This window comes from Anomaloglossus baeobatrachus, chromosome 3 (genome assembly GCF_048569485.1).
Source record: "Anomaloglossus baeobatrachus isolate aAnoBae1 chromosome 3, aAnoBae1.hap1, whole genome shotgun sequence".
NCBI classification, from domain to species: domain Eukaryota; kingdom Metazoa; phylum Chordata; class Amphibia; order Anura; family Aromobatidae; genus Anomaloglossus; species Anomaloglossus baeobatrachus.
Genome location: NC_134355.1, coordinates 70,264,934 through 70,286,031, shown reverse-complemented (window position 1 = coordinate 70,286,031; position 21,098 = coordinate 70,264,934). Strand labels below are relative to the sequence as shown.

The following is a 21,098-nucleotide window of genomic DNA, read 5'->3' as shown; positions in this document are numbered from 1 at the left end:
ATTGGCTGACATCCTCGCCCGACCCACTGCACGCGCGCTTAGGAAAAAAAAAAATGGCAATCGGCATTCTCTCTGCACCTTAGATCTAAACCGCGTGCCCCCCGCACACAATGCGCTGAAATTTGATAATAGTGTGAATCACAGTGACTCACACTATTACAGTGAAAAGCCAGCTAGTAACTAGCTAGGCTTTTTGCTGATCGAGATGTTCTCGAACGTAACTCGAGCTATCGAGCTTTTAGCAAAAAGCTCACGTTCGAGTTCGATCTCGAGCACCCCCCAAAATCACTCGAACATGAAATTGGCGAACCTTGAATATCGCTCATCTCTACCCATGACATCATCAGTAAGCGCGCCAGGTTAGGGAGCTGACTGGAGCTCCTGACCCCGGAAGTGCCATCGCGCAAGGAGCAGGTACGGAGGATGATTTGTATTAGAGTCTTAAAGTCGCAAATACAAAATAATTCCGGGATCTCTAACTATTTCCCTCCAACCCACCCCCCCCCGGAAAGACTCCGGTTTTAGCAATGAGTCTGGGGAGGAGAAGGAAATTTTAAGAAAAAAAAATATATTTTTTTGAATCTCGCTCCTGGCGCTGCCTCTCACGACCTGCCACCCCAGGCACTGGACCTCCGATAGCTAATCGCGTTTTTTAACACTCTATTTCTTAGAAGTGCTCGATGTGAGACAAGTCCAGAGACTCTGGAGTACATGGTATGGTAGCACATATATAGGCAACGCAGGCTGCACACAGAAGAATGAGGAACATGCGAATTGGACGGTTCCTAGGACACTTTGGACAGGGCGATCTAAGGAATAATGTTTCTCCCTGTAGAGAGTGCTAAGCAGGCATAAGGAGATTTATAGGGCACCCAATGCTCCTCTGAGAATTTACTTCCTTCCTGACCGGGCGCGCTTTAGTTCTTTTTCTCGTTTTCTTACAAAAGCCATACATTTCTTATTTTTCCATTAATCTAGATGTGTGAGGCTTGGTTCTCATTTAATAAGCTGTAATTTTGAATTATGTAATTCATTTTATCATGTGATGTACTGGAAAAAAATCCAAGTTCGACAAAATTTTAAAAAAGAGCAGTTATATTATTATTATTATTATTATTATTATTATTGTGTTCCCAATGTCATTTGTTAAATTAATTTTTTGTTTATTTAATTCCCAGCAGCGACATTGGAGTCCAGGCATACTCTCCATGCTGTGTCTATCCATTTCAGTGATTTTCATGACCTCCAGTTCTTCTATTAGGGTCTTCTGGTAAAATGCTCGAGTTCTCCATTGACTTCCATTAAACTCGTTACTTGAATCGAGCCCATCCGAGCATCTGACCTGCTTGATTTGCGTAATGAGCACTCTTTAAAGGGCTTTGCTACATGATTTAGGATAAAAAGAAAGCAAAAAAACAAAACAAACCCCCCCCCCCCCGTAAATTACATTTCCAGACACATGTTTCTGTGTGTTTAACCCTCTTCAGTGCAAGGCTAAAGAACAGGTTTGCTTGGGAGAGAAGCCTCTAACTAGAGATGAGATCTAAGGGGGATCGTTTATCCTTGTGGAGGGTGTCAAGTCCTCTTAGGCCTCTTTCACACGTCCGTGAAAAACCACGCACGTTTTTCACGGACGTGTCAAAGGTGTGTTTTGCCCTCCGTGAGCCCTGTTTATGACACACGTGTGTTCTCCGTGTGTTATCCGTGAGAACACACGGAGAACGGGAACTTTCTACTGACCTGTCCCTGGCTTCGCTGTCCGTGGTGCTGATCTTCGGTCTCCGGTCCTGCCGACTCCCCGCTGCTGCTGCTTCCGGCCGCAGTGAAGTGAATATGCAATGAGCATAATGAGCGGCGGTCGGAAGCAAGTGACAGCAGTGGCAGAGACAAGCAGGGCTGGAGAAGGTGAGTAAAGTTTTTTTTTTTTTCTAGCAGACACATGTGTTTACTCCGGTGCGCGTCACACGGAACACATCCGTGTGGTCCGTTTGCATTAGGTGTGACACCCGTGATGCCGGAGAGAAACCAGACATGTTTACGTGTGGAGCACACGGGCACACGTATGCTCCACATGTACACACGGTCCATGGCAGAATACGCACGTGAGCGCAGACCCATTGATTTTAATGGGTCTACATGTGCCCGTGTCTCCGGTACGTGAGGAAACGGACCAAACACGTACCGGTGACACGGACGTGTGAAAGAGGCCTTAGGGAGACTTAAGGGGGCTTTACACGCTACGACATCGCTAATGCGAAGTCGTTGGGGTCACGGAATTGGTGACGCACATCCGGCCGCATTAGCGATGCCGTTGCGTGTGACACCTATGAGCGATTTTGCATCGTCGCAAAAACATGCAAAATCGCTCATCGGTGACATGGGGGTCCATTCTCAAATATCGTTACTGCAGCAGTAACGAAGTTGTTCCTCGTTCCTGCGGCAGCACACATCGCTCCGTGTGACACCGCAGGAACGAGGAACCTCTCCTTACCTGCCTCCCGGCCGCTATGCGGAAGGAAGGAGGTGGGCGGGATGTTACGTCCTGCTCATCTCCGCCCCTCCGCTTCTATTGGGCAGCGGTTCAGTGACGCAGCTGTGACGCTGAATGAACCGCCCCCTTAGAAAGGAGGCGGTTCGCCGGTCACAGCGACGTCGCCAGGCAGGTAAGTACATGTGACGGGTCTGGGCGATGTTGTGCGGCACGGGCAGCGATTTGCCCGTGTCACACAACAGATGGGGGTGGGTACCCACGCTAGTGATATCGGAGCGTGTAAAGCCCGCTTTAGAGGGCAATCAATGTTCTGTGAATTTTAATGTACAAATAGCCTCTTCAGAGAAGAAGGACTAGGTATGGATTTTTATTGTAGGTAATATGACAAGGCCCTTTAAACGGAATGGAACCCGACATCTCAAATATGCTGCCCGACCCACAGGCAGTATGTGTCAAGCTCTGGCTACATTATTTCAGCCACATATGTTCAGCTCTAAAACATAATTTAATAGCTATATCACCAATAGTCCTAAAGTACCAGACAGCACTGGATACAACGGTATAACACAATTTTCAGCACCATTAAGCTAAAAATAACCAGTAACAAGGTCAGGAAAAAATCATTTTTTTAAAAAATATATATTTTTATTATATATAATTGAAGTTAAAAACAGCAGAAAAAAGATCAAAATAAGGTACACAGACCGGTTTAAATATTAAAACAGCCCACAGTATGTATAGATGTGACAATGGTATTGAGTAAACTGAGTTCAAACATATGGGATGTCATAGCATGTCCTAAAATGCCGGTATACCAAAGAGAAATCACTGACAGTGTAGTATTATAACTACTAAGTAAGGACTCATAAGTAGTAGAGGAATTCAACCCCAGTCAGAATCATACCGTGTACATACCTCCCAACTGTTGAAGAAAGGAAAGAGGGACAAATTATGCGGCGCGCTGTGTGCGCTGCGGCAAATTTTGACCACGCCCCTACCTACACCCTTAGCCACACCCATTTGGCAGTAAGGGTCATTCAGCAGATGCCCTGGACTATTCATTCATAGTCATAGCAGCCAGAATTTTCTTATATTGATAAGTGTCACTATATGACATGTGGCTTATTTGTGCCTATAAGGCCGTGGTCATACGCTGCATAAATTCTGTTTCTTTTTGTTTCTACCGCTGTCTGCACCAAACTCCACAATAACAATCTTCTCTGATTTTTCTATTTTTGCTGAATTTCTCCTGCCTTTTCTCCATTATTTAATGCGTTTTTGGTTCAGATGTGAATCTGCGTTTTTAAGTGTTTTTATTGTAGAGAGATTTCCTGCATTTTTTTAAGCTCCACATAAAAACCTCCGGAGAGAAAAAAACCCCAAAACTGCAGAGTTCAGCGGAGTCCTCTCATAGAATCCACTTTACTTGGAAAATTAAACACAGAGGAAAAAATGTGCAAAAAAACAGCAGAAAAAAATGCAGCATTTACACTACATGTGAACACGGGCTAACTGTCCAAGAAAAGTGGATGACATGTCATGAAATCTCCGTCCTCGGTCTGAAGTCGCTGCTGAACTGTGCGGATTTGGTGTTTTTTTTCTTTATAAGCTTCAGGATTCACATCTGCAACAAACATATCAAGTAAGGGACAATGCATAAAAAATACCGCAAACACGCAAGAATCAGAGGAGATTGTTATTGCACTTGTGGTGCGGACACATGCAGATAAAATGCAGCATTTACGCTACGTGTGAACTCAGTGATACATTTTTATTAAATTTTTTATGGGTTTTAATAAAGAAAACTAATAAATTGCGCCATTTTTTTCCCGCCATTTACAGATCCCCATCAATAATCTGATCACTGTCTTGTTTGGGTCGTTACGATTACAGGGACACCAAATATGTCCATGTTATTTGCTGATTTGTGATGTTTATTATTTTTCTAAAAAAGTGTAATAAAATGACATTATTCTAATTTTTTTATTATTTTTAGTAATTTTATTAGAAGAAAAAAAACCTATTTTCATCTCCCTCTAGAATAAAGGACACAGAAACACTGCTCTGTACAATAGAGCTCCGTGTCCTGTGTAATCTGCTGTGTAAGCAGAGGCTGCATTGTAGGTTTATTCATATAAAATCCTCCCACTTACATCATCAATTCCTAAAGGCTCACCTGCTAGAAAAGCAAGGAAAGCTAGAAGGCTGCTGGGCACATGTTTGAAAGTTGCTGGTTTGAATCCGAGGTGGTGAAAAAAAAAATGTGTTTGTATTTTTTTTCCTCGTTTCTTTATAATAGTTTTATGGGAACAAATGAATCTGACTCTTTCCTTCACCTACAAAGAGATGCAGTATCTATCCTCTATCTATCTATCCTCTATCCTTCTATCTAATCTATCCTCTATCCTCTATCTTCTATCCTTCTATCTAATCTATCCTCTATCTCCTATCCTTCTATCTAATCTAGCCTCTATCCTTCATCCTCTATCCTTCTATCTAATCTATCATCTATCCTCTATCTTCTATCCTTCTATCTAATCTAGCCTCTATCCTTCATCCTCTATCTTCTATCCTTCCATCTAATCTATCCTCTATCCTTCATCCTCTATCTATCTATCCTCTATCTATCCTCTATCTTTTATCTATCCTCTATCTATCTATCCTTTATCTATCTATCAATCTATCCTCTATCTATCCTCTATCTATCCTCTATCCTTCTAGCTAATCTATCCTCTATCCTTCTATCTAATCTATCCTCTATCCTTCTATCTAATCTATCCTCTATCCTATATCCTTCTATCTAATTTATCCTCTATCCTCTATCCTATCTAATCTATCCTCTATCCCCTATCTCCTATCCTATCTAATCTATCCACTATCCTCTATCTATCTATCCTCTATCTATCCTCTATCTATCCTCTATCCATCTATCCTCTATATATCCTCTATCTAATCTATCCTGTATCCTTCTATCTAATCTATCCTCTATCTTTTATTCTTCTATCTAATCTATCCTCTATCCTCTATCTCCTATCCTTCTATCTAATCTATCCTCTATCTTTCATCCTCTATCCTTCTATCTAATCTATCCTCTATCTTCTATCCTATCTAATCTATCCTCTATCTCCTATCCGTCTATCTAATCTATCCTCTATCCTCTATCTATCTATCTATCTATCTATCCTATATCTATCCTCTATCCATTTATCCTCTATCTATGATCTATATATCTATCTATCCAGTATCCTTCTATCTAATCTATCCCCTATCCTTCATCCTCTATCCTTCTATCTAATCTATCCTCTATCCTCTATCCTTCTATCTAATCTATCCTCTATCTTATATCCTTCTATCTAATCTATCCTCTATCCTCTATCTCCTATCCTTCTAACTAATCTATTCTCTAGCCTTCATCCTCTATCCTTCTATCTAATCTATCATCTATCCTCTATCATCTTTCTTCTATCCTTATATCTAATCTATCCTCTATCTTCTATCCTTCTGTCTAATCTATCCTTCTATCTAATATATCTTTCTATCTAATATATCCTCTATCCTTCTATCTAATCTATCCTCTGTTCTTCATCCTCTATCCTTCTATCCTCTATCTTCTATCCTTCTATCTAATCTATCCTCTATCCATCCATCTATCTAGCCTATCCTCCATCCATCTATCATCCATCCATCCCTCCATCTATCCTTCTATCCATCCCTCCATCCCTCCCTCCCTCCATCCATCCCTCCATTCCTCCCTCCCTCCATCCATCCCTCCATCCCTCCATCCATCCCTCCCTCCCTCCATCCATCCCTCCCCCCATCCCTCCATCCCTCCATCCATCCCTCCAACCATCCATCCATCCCTCCATCCATTCCTTCCTCCCTCCATCCCTCCATTCCTCCATTCATCCCTCCCTCCATCCCTCAATCCATCCAACTCTCCCTCCATCCCTCCCTCCCTCCATCCATCCCTCCCTCCATCCATCCATCCATCCATCCCTCCCTCCCTCCATCCATCCCTCCATCCATCCATCCCTCCCTTCATCCCTCCATCCATCCCTCCCTTCATCCCTCCATCCATCCCTCCAACCATCCCTCAATCTATCCCTCCATCCCTCCATCTATCCCTCCATCCCTCCATCCATCCATCCCTCCATCCATCCCTCCATCCATCCATCCCTCCATCCCTCCATCCATCCCTCCCTCCATCCCTCCCTCCCTCCATCCATCTTTGCAGCTAATCTGCTTCTGATTTCTTTATTGCACTATAGAGGTCAAGATTACCAAATTTTCCTATGTTTTTCAATACGGGCAGTAGCTCAGTGGTAGAGCTGCTGCCTATGGAACAATGAGCTTCACGGGTTCGAGTCCCGGCCGCCCCGATAATCCAACCCAATGAGAATTTATTTTATTCACTGCACTGAGGGGAGGAGCCGGGACATCAGCTGTGAGCCGCGGGGCTGCGGGACACACCTCTAAAATCGGGGCAGTCCCACAGATTCCGGGACGGTTGGGAGGTATGCGTATAGGGGGTATGACAGTCTACCTAAGCTTATTAAAGACAATAAAAATGTTTTTACCTCAGTTCAGTGGTGGCAGGGGTGATCCGAACGGTCGTGAACCTACACCCCAACACGTGCTTCGCAGTCGCGTGTTCAGTAATTGAGCCATACAGAACATTAGTGGGACAGGTGGATACCCAGCGGCTTCTCCTCCCCCATTGCCCTGGATGATATGTCTCTCCCTATACATGACGCCGTAGTAGACCTACCACTCCAGGGCAGCAGGCTTGGAGAAGCCGCCGTACATCCGTCTATCCCACTAGTCTTCTGTGCAGCTCGGTCCATGGAGGCTTTTAAAGTATGTATTTTTCTGAAAGTTCACAAAATTTTACAGCTAAACATATGTTGCTGAAATCACACACCCAGCATCTGATACGTGGATCGGGCATACCGCGGGTGTCATCTTATAGGGCGGTGCACGGTGTTGCTGTCTGCCATCATCGCTTTACTGCAGTTCAATGATTTACAGCGGCGGTACAAAGAATTCAACTGCAGTAAAGTGATGACAGCAGCGGCGGCCCTGTGTATTGGACGTAATCATGGAGGGGTCTATGTGCCTGTGGTCTGCAAGAAGAACCCCTTGATGATCATGTCCGGTGCATGGAACCGCCGCTGCTGTCAGCGCCCATAAGAGCTTACACTCTACAGAAGTGAGAGCACCCCGCTGACCATAAGAGCTTACACTTTAAAGGAGAGAAGGACCCCACTGACCATAAGAGCTTACACTCTACAGAAGTGAGAGCACCCTGCTGACCATAAGAGGTTACACTCTACAGAAGAGAGAGAGGACCCTGCTGACCATAAGAGCTTACACTTTAAAGGAGAGAAGGACCCCGCTAACCATAAGAGCTTAGACTCTACAGAAGAGAGAGGACCCTGCTGACCATAAGAGCTTACACTCTACAGAAGAGAGAGGACCCTGCTGACCATAAGAGCTTACACTCTACAGAAGAGAGAGGACCCTACAGACCATAAGAGCTTACACTCTACAGAAGAGAGAGGACCCTGCTGACCATAAGAGCTTACACTCTACAGAAGAGAGAGAAGACCCCGCTAACCATAATAGCTTGCACTCTACATAAGATGGAGACTTACCCATTGACTCTTTACATAAAAAAGGACTCTGCCGTAAAAAACTGTGCTCCACGGGGAACTGCTGATTAATGATTGCCCAGGTTTTGATCACCACTGCACAAAGTATGATAATCCTCTAGATGTCATGGAGAGTTGAAGGAAAAACGAGCACCTGTAGGAAACCTATGCAAACATGGGGAAAACATACAGACTCCATGCAGAAGTCCTTGGAGGGATTTGAATCAAGGACTGCAAAACAGCAGTGCTAACCACTGAGCCACTATCCTGCTCATAATACAGAGTCAGGGACTATGAGGGATTATAGTCAGGGACGTGTGAGAAAAGAGAGAAAAACTGGGTGAGAAAAAGTCAATCTCAACTACAAAGGTTAGGTTGATGAAGATCATTTCATGTCAAGACAGAGCACAGCAAAAAGTGGCAACAATTTCAAAGCAGACGGGGTTCAAGATTTGTTGTTCAAGTAATTTTAAAGATGCACCAAGAAATGGGCAACGTTGAGCAGTGTAGATGCAATGGTCGGTCAAGGAAACAGTGCAGCAGATGAAAGACATAATATGATCACTTCCCTTCTGAATCAGAAAATATCCATCAGCGCCATCAGCTCAGAACTTATTGCAACCAATGGATCCCAGTTATGACATTGGAGTCAGACTGACACCGCGGCCGCAGTCAGCTTCATAGATTTAAATGACAGTAATGTAGAAATAAACCATCAGTCGTGTGATAAAAAGAAAATTTAGTAAAATACCCTGATCAGGAAGAGATAATTGAAAATAATATAATTTATAATTAACTCCTTCATGCAGTGATACTCTAATAATATGTAGAATATAATGTTCTGACAATATCGATAGTGACATTTTAATTGCTGTGTATCAAAACATAAACCTGCTCCCCCAGATTATCTCCACAGCTTCATATATTAAGCAGAGTTATCGCACGTCTATATGAAATGCACTGTGAAGAAATAAGAGTGTCCTGTCCCTTTAAATTCTATGAGTTCCATGCCACTAGTCAGCAGCCAATAAGATTACTGGATTTCAATTTGCAGAAATAAACACAAACAAACTGTCACTCCTCCTCAGTCTATTGCAGACAGTGACGAGTGGAGTTGTATATCGGTGAGTAGCCGCCATCACATCCCCTGATGACCTGACACTGATTTATCTCATCTCCTCAATGCTTCTTTCCTATTATCTGGAATCCGCTGATGATTTTATCATTTCACCTAATTTCAAAATAGGCGAAAACACCGGGCAGAGCAGAGAATTCTGCCACAACAGCTGCTGTCACCGGCCACTAGGGGGCGGTATCAGTGTTATCTGTATTTACTGGTGCACTGTGCTCCCCCTAGTGGCTGAAGGAAAGCAGAATTTTATGTTTAGGTTACACAGGACACTGCTGCCAGTATTATTTCTTGAGGCATTATTTACCACTATTGTCAGTGGGATTAGTGTCCTGGCACTGTTATGGGGGTTCGGCTCTATGTGCTGGTAATGAAGTCACTTTCGCTGTCATTTTTTAGAGTTACCTGTATTTATTTGCATGAAAAACATAAAAATACATGTATGCCATATATCTTTATTTACAGGCCCCAGTATAATCCAATGTACAATGTTTTGCATGTGGTATTACCTATACTGGAGTCTACAAACACTTAGTAAAGACTTTGCTCCATGTGATCCTGTTGCCTCCATGAATTGCTGTAAATGGGGTCCGATACCTGGGGGGACGCTCACTATGAATATGTGGGGGAAGCTTCAGTTTTTGTGTCTTTATCAGATCTGTGATTAAATCTTTTTTGGATTCACAGATTTTGCTATGGATTCTACAATACAGGATATTTACAGGATGGGAGCAAGCCGCAGCTCTCTGGAGGTCCGCAGCTTTATTATACACGGACCCTCGTCCTATTGTCCATCACTGATGAGTGATGAGTGGACACTCACCGGATTCTGTTTTCTTTAGGACGTGTACCGCCGCCAGGAATGCGTCTTCGGTTCTGGATACTTCTCATGTGAGATTATTATTTTAAATAAGAAGAAATTCCAGTTAATTTGAGAATAAAGTGTCATTCCTATAATCCAGCATTTAATAATCCAGAACATGTATTAGTCCGCACAGAATTACAATACATTGTAGATTGAGCAGAAAGTCAGTTAGACAACGGTTTTCAATAGTAATTTGTGTGATTTTCTGTGCACAGAATCATTCAGAATCCAGCAGGTCATGGTGATTTGGGTTAAAGGAATTTTCCTATAATTTTAAGGATTTCTGGATATTGTATGATTGATCCCATTATCTGCTTGTGTTTTCTCTCCAGCTTGTCCCAGCACAAAGGAGGAGGCAGAAGACCAACTGCTCATCTACTGCACCAGATTCCTCCCATCACCGATCTTCAAGATGGAGGTGACTGATCACACTGCATATTATGTCCTCATGTTCTGTCCATAGATGTAAAGGAACATCTAAGCAGACAATTAACTGACTCTTCTTTTGTTAGCGCCTGATGCCAACCAACTGCGAAGCCCAGAAACAATATCTTCCGTTTCCTCTTTATGAAAAAAGACCTGAGCCACCATCAGTGACGCCAGAAGAGCAGAATGAAGAGGAGATAACGGAACCAATGGCGTATCTGGAGGAGAAAGATCTGAAAGAAGATGAGAAAGACAAAAAGAAGAAAGAAAAGAAAGATTTAGAAGATACACAAGGAACGGAGCAAAAATATCTGACATCTTCTTTAAATGAAAAAAGACCTGAGCCGCCATCAATGACACCAAGGCAGTGGAATCAAGTGGTTATATCTGACCCAATGAAGTATCGGGAGGTGAAAGGCCTGGACGAAGATGAAGAGGACACTAAGAATAAAAAGAAGAAAGATTCAGGAGCTAAACATGAAACAGTGAAAAAATATCTGACATTTCAAAGACCTGAGCCGCCATCAATGACACCAGGGCAGTGGAATCAAGTGGTTATATCTGACCCAATGAAGTATCAGGAGGTGAAAGACCTGGACGAAGATGAAGAAGACACTAAGAAGAAAAAGAAGAAATATTCAGGAGCTAAACAAGGAACAGTGCAAAAACATCTGACATTTCCTTTAAATAAAAAAAGACCTGAGCCGCCATCAATGACACCAGGGCAGTGGAATCAAGTGGTTATATCTGACCCAATGAAGTATCGGGAGGTGAAAGACCTGGATGAAGATGAAGAAGACACTAAGAAGAGAAAGAAGAAAGATTCAGGAGCTAAAAGAAGAATGGTGCAAAATACAACACATGTTCAGAACTAGCTGGCAAAGAGGCAACGTGTTCACAACCAGCCGGCATAGAAGCAACCATCCTCCTCAAACGGATGAGACACTGATGGACTGTGTGGCTCCAAAATACAAGCTGTAGGAACATCAACAGCATCAAATTTGGTAAGTATAATATTAATAATAATAATAATAATAATAATAAACAGAAAATAGTAATTATTAGGTTTAAAAATAGGTTAAAAATGTAGTAAAAATATTAAAAAAGACTTATATAATAGGAGCAGTAATATAATACTTAATATCATAATAATAAGAACAGTAACTCTAACATTAATTATATAATAATGATAACTAGATACATAAAAATAATCTCAGCAGGTTTGATCCAGGGTTCTCAGACTGATCGCCTTTTCCCGGGGTCGAGAAGGAATTTTTCCCCTGTGACATGAATTGGCTGAATGTGCCTTGGGGTTTTTGCCTTCTTCTGGACCAACAGCTTTAGGAATAGGAATCTAAGTTATAATTTTATTAAAATATCAATACCAATGTTAGTAATAATAGTAATAATAAAATAGCAAGAATCCAAAGAAATCTAGAATAAAATATTACAGAGTAGAATAATAATAATAGAATAGTAATAAGATTAGTAAAATAGCAACAACCAAAAAATAGCATAAATAATAGTAATAATAATACAGTATTTATATTAACGAGTAGAATAATTAGTATATAATTAATAGGTATTAGGGATTTGATCCAGGGTCCTTGGACTGATCGCCTTTTCCCGGGGTCGAGAAGGAATTTTTCCCCCTGTGACATGAATTGGCTGAATGTGTCCAGGGGTTTTTGCCTTCTTTTGGATCAACAGCTTTAAGAATAGGGTTCTAATAAATAGTAAATATAGAGAAAATAGAAATATTAGTACTAATAATAATAATAATATTAGAAAGAATAAATTAAAAAGGATAGAAATAGTATTAAAAAATAGTAATAAAATAGTAATACAAATTATAATATTACATTATTATTATTAGGAATAATATAATAATAACAAAATACATTATTAGGCACCAGCAGGTTTGGTCCAGGGTTCTCGGACTGATCGCCTTTTCCCGGGGGTCGAGAAGGAATTTTTCCCCTGCGACATGAATTGGCTGAATGTGTCAAGGGGTTTTTTGCCTTCTTCTGGATCAACAGCCTTAGGAATAGGAATCTAAGTTATAATTTTAGTAAAATATCAATACAAATGTTAGTAATAATAGTAATAATAAAATAGCAATAATCCAAAGATATCTAGAATAAAATATTACAGAGTAAAATAATAATAATAATAATAATAATAGAAAAGTAATAAGATCAGTAAAATAGCAACAAACTAAAAATAGCATAAATAATGGTAATAATAATACTAATAATAATATTACAGTATTTATAGTAATTACTAGAATAAATAGTATATAATGAATAGGTATTAGGGGATTTGATCCAAGGTCCTTGGACTAATCGCCTTTTCCCTGGGTCGAGAAGGAATTTTTCCCCTGTGACATGAATTGGCTGGGTGTGTCCGGGGTTTTTCGCCTTCTTCTGGATCAACAGCTTTAATTCTAGTGATCTTATAGTACTAAAGTAATGATAGTAATAATAAGTATAATAATTTTGTAATAGTAATGAATAGGTTACTAGGATAATAATAAGAATATTATAAATACAATAAATAGGTTAGTGGAGGGCTCCATCTGATGAGGTCGCCTTGTCGTTGGCAGATGGGCTTGCACACTTTGGTTAAAATGTGCACTAAAAACCTCACATTTATAAGTATAGTAAATATGGCAGTATTAGAAGGTAGAATATTATAAATATAACTTTGTGTTGTCTCCTTTATTTTCCGGCAATAAAAAAGCAGAAAATCAAACACTTTTGTAAACATTTGTCTTTCAGTGTAGCAATGAGATGCATGATCTAGATGTCGCCCCCACATACCGCTATTTAGCCCTAACCTAAAGTATATCACTGGTGGCCGATGAGCCAGTAATTGAGAATATGGGAATGATGAGTCCAGTTCCTCTCATCTGCATACAGTCTTATAGGCAGTGGAAAGCACAGTACGCTTACAATGGCCAATCATGTCTGTTAAACAACCGCTAATCGTCCACTTCCAGTCCATCGTCTGTTATTTAATGGTCTTTCTAGACCGGCCAATAATTGCACTTCCAGGCACATAGAATACAGTTGGTACAAATTGATTTGCATGACCCAGTATATCGGTGGTGTTAGTAATCTGTGGCCGCTGGATGCCCTGAGAACTGTCTCCTTCCTTCGCGGATCTCAGGGCTGTCAGATTACTGATGATTCTTAGATTACTGACGAGCTCAATAGACCGGATCCTGTGAATCGATTCTCTATAACCATAGCACAGAACAATCATCAACACAATCATGTGTCTCCCCAATGGACAACATTTTGCTCCTTAAGTCGGGTGACTGGTGGCCTATTTATTTAGCCGATAATCTGGAAATGAGCTTCTGTTTCATTTGTAAATTTGCGTGATGAAGAAGCCTCTGTGCTCCAAAAGCAAATTTTTTTTGATTGGCCAGTAAAGAAAACTTTTGTCTGTTTTGGCATAAAAGTATTTACAGTAAGATAAGAAGCACAAACTTTACAAACAAATCAAAGCCCAATGGATACACTTCACCTTGCAGCAGAAATTGGCATAAATATATCTGTATCAGCTGATGGCTGAAGTAAATTTCAGTCATTGGTGTGAACGCTGCCTGAGATGGGCTAAATATATCAAGAGGCATTGAATTTCAAACAAATTTGAGGCACCTTATTCCTCCTTCACACGTCAGATATTTTTCTCATACACAAAAAACTCTCCGAATTTCATCTAGGTAAAACACTTCTTTGTACCGTGTTAGCCAGTAGATAAAATAAAAATAGTTTAAAAGAACTGAGAGTCCTCAGTGGTTGATCCGAGTTTCATCAGAATTTTCCATCATAGTCATCAGAGTTTGGTCAGTGTCAGTTTTAATGATAATAGTAGGTCAGTAATAGGGTCAGAGATTCATCAGTTTACCTTGGATGGAAAAAAAACCCCAAAATTGACAGATGTTTCTCCAGCTTCTCCTATCAAACAGTCCATGAAAATTGGATAGCACAAACATGACATCTGATGTTTTCACTGATCCACAGACTAATTGCCGTGCTTCTCCAACACATGGATAATTATCAGACAAGTCTCTGAGCTTTTGTGCCGACCACTCGGTCAGAGGAAAATATCGCACATGTGAGCTGCCCCATAGACTATGATAGCTGTCAGTGAAAAAAAAATAAAACGAGTACGAGAAGAACTGATGTCTGAAGATGCCCTTACTTCAGTGATATTTTAATCAAGACGTGTTCATGAATGGTAATCTGAAGTTCATGATGACTCCTAGTATTACCTGCATTACAAGTCATAGAGTGGGTCAGGGTGTATGGAGTGACTAACTAAAGAATGTATGTCTGGAACACCAATGGTGTGAACAGGGTGCAAGACTCAAAAATATACAACTAATTCTTTAGTTAGTATGCACTTTTTGTCTGAGAACCCTGCCCCACCCATAGCCATGTGTCTTATTTCACACATATATAGCTTGGTCCCTTGCTTCCCATACAGAGCAAGTTTTTAACTGCAGGTGAGGTTACACATAGGTTAGGGACCCCAAAAATAGAGATTACCTTGGCGTTTGGTTTTGGGGCTCCTTTGCATTGATCAATACAATGGCTAAATATCTCTTATTCCTATTTTTCATAGCAGTTATGCAGATACCATTTTCATGTTTTTCACTTATTTCACATAGTCCATTGTATTTTTCAGTCAAGTATTCCTATAGCAGTTATGCTTTTCATTATTCCCCTATACATTGTGACTGGTGTGCAACTCTTTATCCTATTGTTTAGGGTGTATAGAGTGGGCTCAAAAGCTGATCTGGCGCCGCAGAGGGCAGATGCCAGCTGGATTACACAGCCAGCATCTCCCTGTAACAGAAGCATTCAGAGCAAGCCTTAAACGCGGCAGCTGACCCCTAAAGTGCCAATGACAATCACCTGATCCCAGGGCCGTATTTCGCATTCATGCTTCCCTAGGCACTTTAAGTGCCCTCTACTGGTAAGTCAGACTAAGGGTACTTGCACACGACATCTATTTCAGGTGGATTTGTTCCGTTATGCGCCTGAAAAAGCAGTAAATAAATTCTAAAAAGACTGGATATATGCCCTGCAGTGTAGAGATGATGTGCTGATCATGTTCTCAGTCTTTTGAGCTTCTTTTAACTGCTTCAAGTTTCCAAAAATGTGGAGCGGTTGAATGAAGTGACCCGACCATTCCTCAGGCGATTTCCGCTTGTAAGACGCTCACTGGTTTATATACTACAATTTCATTAAAAAACGGTCACCAAAATATGTTAGAAAAGAAGCAAAAAAGTAGCTTTAGCACAAAAGACACCGGTTTGTCCTGAAGCGTTTTCTGCCTGAAAAACCCATGGCATTCACAGACATGTAGAAGACATTGTGTGCCCATACTCTTTAAATAGTAGGTAATTCCTCCCATACACATACTAAAGGTGTCAGAATCTGCCAATATCAACAGATTAGGCCAATAGTCTAATGTGTATGGCTGCCTCTGACTGATGATGTCTGGGGAGATAAGGATCCAGCATGTCAGATTTAGGATTGAAGATAAAGATCCTTATATTCTTTAAATTATAAGCCTCCAGAGATGTCTGGCAGCGGCTTTGTTATAGAGAACACAGGAGCGATCAGCAAAGTGATCAATCCTGTAAAAGGGTACGTTCACACTGGCATATGACTCGCACATATTCAATGGGAGAAAATCTCGCATTGCACTCGGCCCCATGTAAGACAATGCTGCAGCTCAGATCTGGGAGATTTTCCTTAGCCGTAATTGGACTGAGGAAAAAACCACACCATGCTGTGATTCTCTGCGAGTCTATGAGTGTGAGTGAAACATCGGACATCCGAGTGCAATGCGATATACACATCAGCTGACAATGTAGGAGATCAGGGACGTATTTGCCACTAGGCACTGGAAGGCACGTGCCTGGGGCGGCGCCTTCCAGTGGTGGCGCCAAAACCAAAATTTATTTATTTATTTTTTTAAATCTTCCTCCCTCATTTAACCTTTTTATCAAATTCGGCGTCTTTTTGGAGGAGGGAGGGGGAGCCGCAGTCATTTACATTCGCGTCTATGAGACGCGAATCTAAATGAAGCTGTGAGCGCGCCTGCTCTTCCGTGGTCAGCTAAGCTCCAATCAGCTCCCTGCCCGGATATGCAGCCGTGCGCTCACACTGCAGAGGTCAGAGCAGCGCTGCGCAGAGGAGGATGGGAAATGATTGAGCCGCCGCAGGAGAGGACGAGAGATGATCCTGCCACTGCCACCACATAATACGGGAGATGCAGCCGCCGCAAATGAGGACCTGTCACAGCAAGCGCCGCATATGATGATGGGAGATGCAGCCTGGAGCAGGTAAGCACTTTACAGCCGAAGACAGCGCTGAACAAGCAACCCGGGGGGGCGCAACATGGAAGATGGGGGATGGAGCACAAGGGGGGTGCGCAGCATGGAGAATGGAGTACTATGGGGGTGCGTTGCATGGGGGATGGAGCATGAATGGGATATGCAGCCTAGTGGATGGGGTAATGGAGCATTAGGGGGTGTGCATCATGGAGAATGGGGGTGATGTAAAATGAGAGTGGTGGACAGTATAGCAAATGGGGGTCGTAGTATAGAGAATGGGAGGCATGGTATGGAAAATGGGGTAGCATGGGGGGGCAAGTTATTGAAAAGGAATAACATGGGAGGGGGCTTGATATGGAGAAGGGGCTGCATGGGGGGCTCAGTATGGAGGGGGCTTGATATGGAGAAGGGGCAGCATGGGGGGCTTAGTATGGAGGGGGCTTGATATGGAGAAGGGGACACGGATCCGCCGGACCCGGATTATTGGCAGTCCGCTCAACTCTAGACACGACAAGATCTCCAAGGCGTAAGTGGCGAGCTCAGGCCATTTTTCAAGATTTGAAGCCTAAAATGAGCAAGGCTCCAGTTACAAAGTCATGGCATCGATGTTCATTTGGAGATACTCCTGTATCATCCTTTCCAGCCGTTGACTATGTGTCAGACTTCTTGTCTCTGGTGGCCTTGCAAAGGATGGTCTAAAAAAATTATGAAATGATTCAATAAAATTGCTGTTACCAGCACCAGATACGGTTATGTTTGTCAAGTTACAACTGGGAAATTCACTCTGTGCACCACTGGCATTTGGTGGAAAAGCCAAGCTAACATTGAGTAACAGCTTCTGCTGATACTCCTCCATACGTGCGTCCCTTTCTATGGCTGGAATTATGTAAAAAAATTTGGACTTGTACCGGGGATCTAATAGTGTGGCAACCCAGTAGTCCTCATCACTTCTAATTTTGACAATCCGAGGGTCATGTTGTAGGTAGTGCAGCAAGAAGGCGCTCATGTGTCTTGCGCATCCAAGCGGACCTAGTCCTCGCTGTGTTTGTGGCGGCGAGGTGCTAACCGTTTCTTCATCCTAGGACATCTCCCCCCAACCTCGTTCAACGGAAGTTTGACCAAGGTCTCCCTCATCTGCTGAGTCTTCCATGTCCATCAAGAGTTCGTCGTCCATTTCTTCATGTTCTCCTGCACCCTCCTCAACATTTTGGCTACTACCATGCGCCCTTGTTAATCCCTCTCCCCCACCGTCCCATGCCTGCCGCCTTGGTGAAGATGAACGTCTGGACCTTGTAGATGTTGGTATCCCTTGCGCATATGAATCCTCCTGTAGTTCCTCCCCTTCCTCTTGTCCCACCCCCTGACTCCGAATAGTGATTAGCGTGTGCTCCAGCCTGTAAATGACTGGAATTGTCATGCTGATAATGGCATTGTCAGCGCTAAACATATTCGTCGCCATGTCGAAACTGTGCAGAAGGGTGCATAGGTCCTTGATTTGAGACCACTCCATCAGCGTGATCTGCCCCACCTCTGCATCTCGTTGGCCCAGGCTATACGTCATAACGTATTGCACCAGGGTTCGGCGGTGCTACCACAGTCACTGTAACATGTGGAAAGTCGAATTCCAGCATGTCGACACATCGCATTTCAGGCGATGAACCGGCAGGCCAAATGACTTCTGGAGCGATGCAAGTCGGTCAGCTGCCACGGTTGAACGGCGGAAGTGAGCAGAGAGTGACCGTGCCCTGTGCAGAAGCCCATCTAGGCCGGGATAGTGGGTTAAAAATTGCTGGACAACAAGGTTCAACACGTGAGCCATACAAGGCACGTGTGTCACCTTGCCCTGGTGAAGGGCCGCACCCAGGTTTGCAGCATTGTCGCACACGGCCTTCCCTGGCTGCAAGTTGAGTGGAGACAACCATTTACGAAACTTGGACAGCAGAGCTACCCACAACTCCTCTGCTGTGTGACTCTTACTTCCAAGACATTTCAAGCTAAAGACCGCCTGATGCCATTGAGCTCTGCTGCCAGCATAGTAAGGAGGTGTGCACGATTCCTTGTGCGCAGTTGCAACGCTGGTGGCCTGACCAGGCAGGCTTGGGGCGGAGGTGGAGGACCCAGACGAGGTTGAGGAGGCAGAAGCAGTGGAGGAACTTGGACATACAGAGGATTGACGCACAAGTCGTGGGGACGGCAAGACTTGTTGAGCAGACCCTTCTCCATCTATCACCATAGTTACCCAGTGCCCAGTCAGTGACATGTAACGTCCATGTCCATGCTTGCTGGTCCAATTATCGGTGGTGACATGCACCCGGTCACACACAGAGTTTCTCAAGGAAGCGGTGATGTTGTGTGCGACATGCTGGTGTAGCGCAGGCACACCTTTCTTGGAGAAGTAGTGGTGATTGGGCATCTGGTACTGGGGCACTGCGACGGACATAAGGTGTCAAAAATCGACTGTGTCCACCAGGCAGATAGGCAGCATTTCCGTAGCCAAGAGCTTACAGGGGGATAAAGTCAACCTCTTAGCTTTGTCATGGCTCAGAGGAAATGGCCTTTTATTTGTCCACATCTGAGGGACCGAGATCTGGCTGCTGTGTGGAGACGGTGGTGAGTAGGGTGTCCCTGGAAAACTGCAGGTCTGTGAGGAAAGTGCAGGCGGAGACATGATGTTGCCTTCATCCAAAGTTGGTGCTCTTGATTTCTGAGAGACTTGTACACCAGCACTTGTTTCCCCTTCCAAACGAACTGACGACCTACCAAGCAAACTGCCTGTTGAGGTTAAAGTGGTGGAAGGTCAGCGGGGAAGAACAAGTCTGACAGCTGTCCCCACAGTCATAGAAGATGAAGAGTGCGCTTATGCACTGGAAGGGGCAGGCGGTGGATGGCTCGCTCCGCTAGGCCGCATTGCACCACAGTGAGCTTCCCACTGGGACTTATGCTTGTTATTCATGTGACGATTCATGGAAGAAGTTGTCAAACTGGTGAGGTTTTGGCCTCTACTTAGAGATTGCTGACAAATTTTGCAGATCACATGATTTGGGAGATCCTTTGCAAGGTCAAAAAAGGACCAGGCTAGGCAAGGCTTAGAGGACATGCGACCTGCAGAGCCACCCCGACTTGTGTTTAGAGGCAGATTGGTGGCTGAGGATGCACTTGTTGACGTGCTTCCAGTACTCCGACTCTGTCCAGGAAGGCGCAAGGTAACTTCGTCGTCAGTTGCATCCTCCTCCACCGCCTCTGGTGACCTCCTTGAGTGCCCGACTGAGAGTTGACAGTATGTGGGATCTAGAACTTCATCATCAAGCGTTGTGTTTGCACTTTCCTTGCCCTAAGACCTAACCTCTTCCTGCCCTGACTGAATAGTTAAGTTGTCATCCCAATCTGGTATCTGAATCTCATCGTCATCAGTATGTTCCTCATTGTCTCTCCCAACAGGTGTTACAGTTTGGGAATGAGGGTCTACATTATGCTCAGAAACTTGGTCATCAGGGCCTGAATCTGACTCACAAAGCTTCTGGGGATCACTGCAGACCATTTCCTGGTCTGTACTCACTGTACCTTGGGAGCAGATCTCTGATTCCCAGCCTATAGTGTGACTGAACAGCTCTGCAGACTCAGCCATCTCTGTTACACCATACTCTGCAGGGCTGGTGGAGACTTGAGAGCTGGGAGAAAGCAAGTGCGATTGGAATGACAACTCAGAGGACTGGGGTTTTTTTTATTTTGAAGTTGAGGTGGAGGAGAGGCCACTTGTTGGAGCACTTGAGATTCATTCAAGCATGTGTTTTTTTTTGTGCATCGTCTACCTCTGTTCCATTTTTTTGTTCCGTAAAAAAGGGAGCACATCGGACTGTCAACGGAAAGTAGTAGACATCTTACTTTTGCTGGAAGATGGCCTATCTTCAGCAGATGATAATGTACCTTTCCCACCTTCCCCACGGACACAAACTTTTTTTCCTTTTCCAACACGCCTGTTCGCCTTTCCAAAAGCATCTGTCCTTTTACCACTCATTTTGTTAGCGACAAGATTGGACACTTAAAATGTGGCAGCAAAAATTGAGAGGTGGTGTAGATTGCAGAGGTGGTCTAGCTTTATTGTCAGCTGAAGAACCAACACTGACTATCCCTGACAATGCAACTATGGCCCTAAAACTGGCAGCACTGTTTGCTAT

At 43.2% G+C, this 21,098-nt stretch overlaps 1 protein-coding gene across 1 annotated transcript; it reads left to right on the top strand.

Moving 5' to 3' along the window:
* The first annotated feature begins 10,068 nt into the window (after nucleotides 1–10,068).
* LOC142294970 (uncharacterized) lies at nucleotides 10,069–11,544 on the top strand. The gene is made up of 3 exons (XM_075338045.1): nucleotides 10,069–10,162; nucleotides 10,469–10,554; nucleotides 10,649–11,544. The coding sequence occupies exons 2-3, from the start codon at nucleotides 10,549–10,551 to the stop codon at nucleotides 11,435–11,437; spliced, it is 795 nt and encodes a 264-aa protein (XP_075194160.1). The 5' UTR covers nucleotides 10,069–10,162; nucleotides 10,469–10,548; the 3' UTR covers nucleotides 11,438–11,544.
* Nucleotides 11,545–21,098: the final 9,554 nt, after the last annotated feature.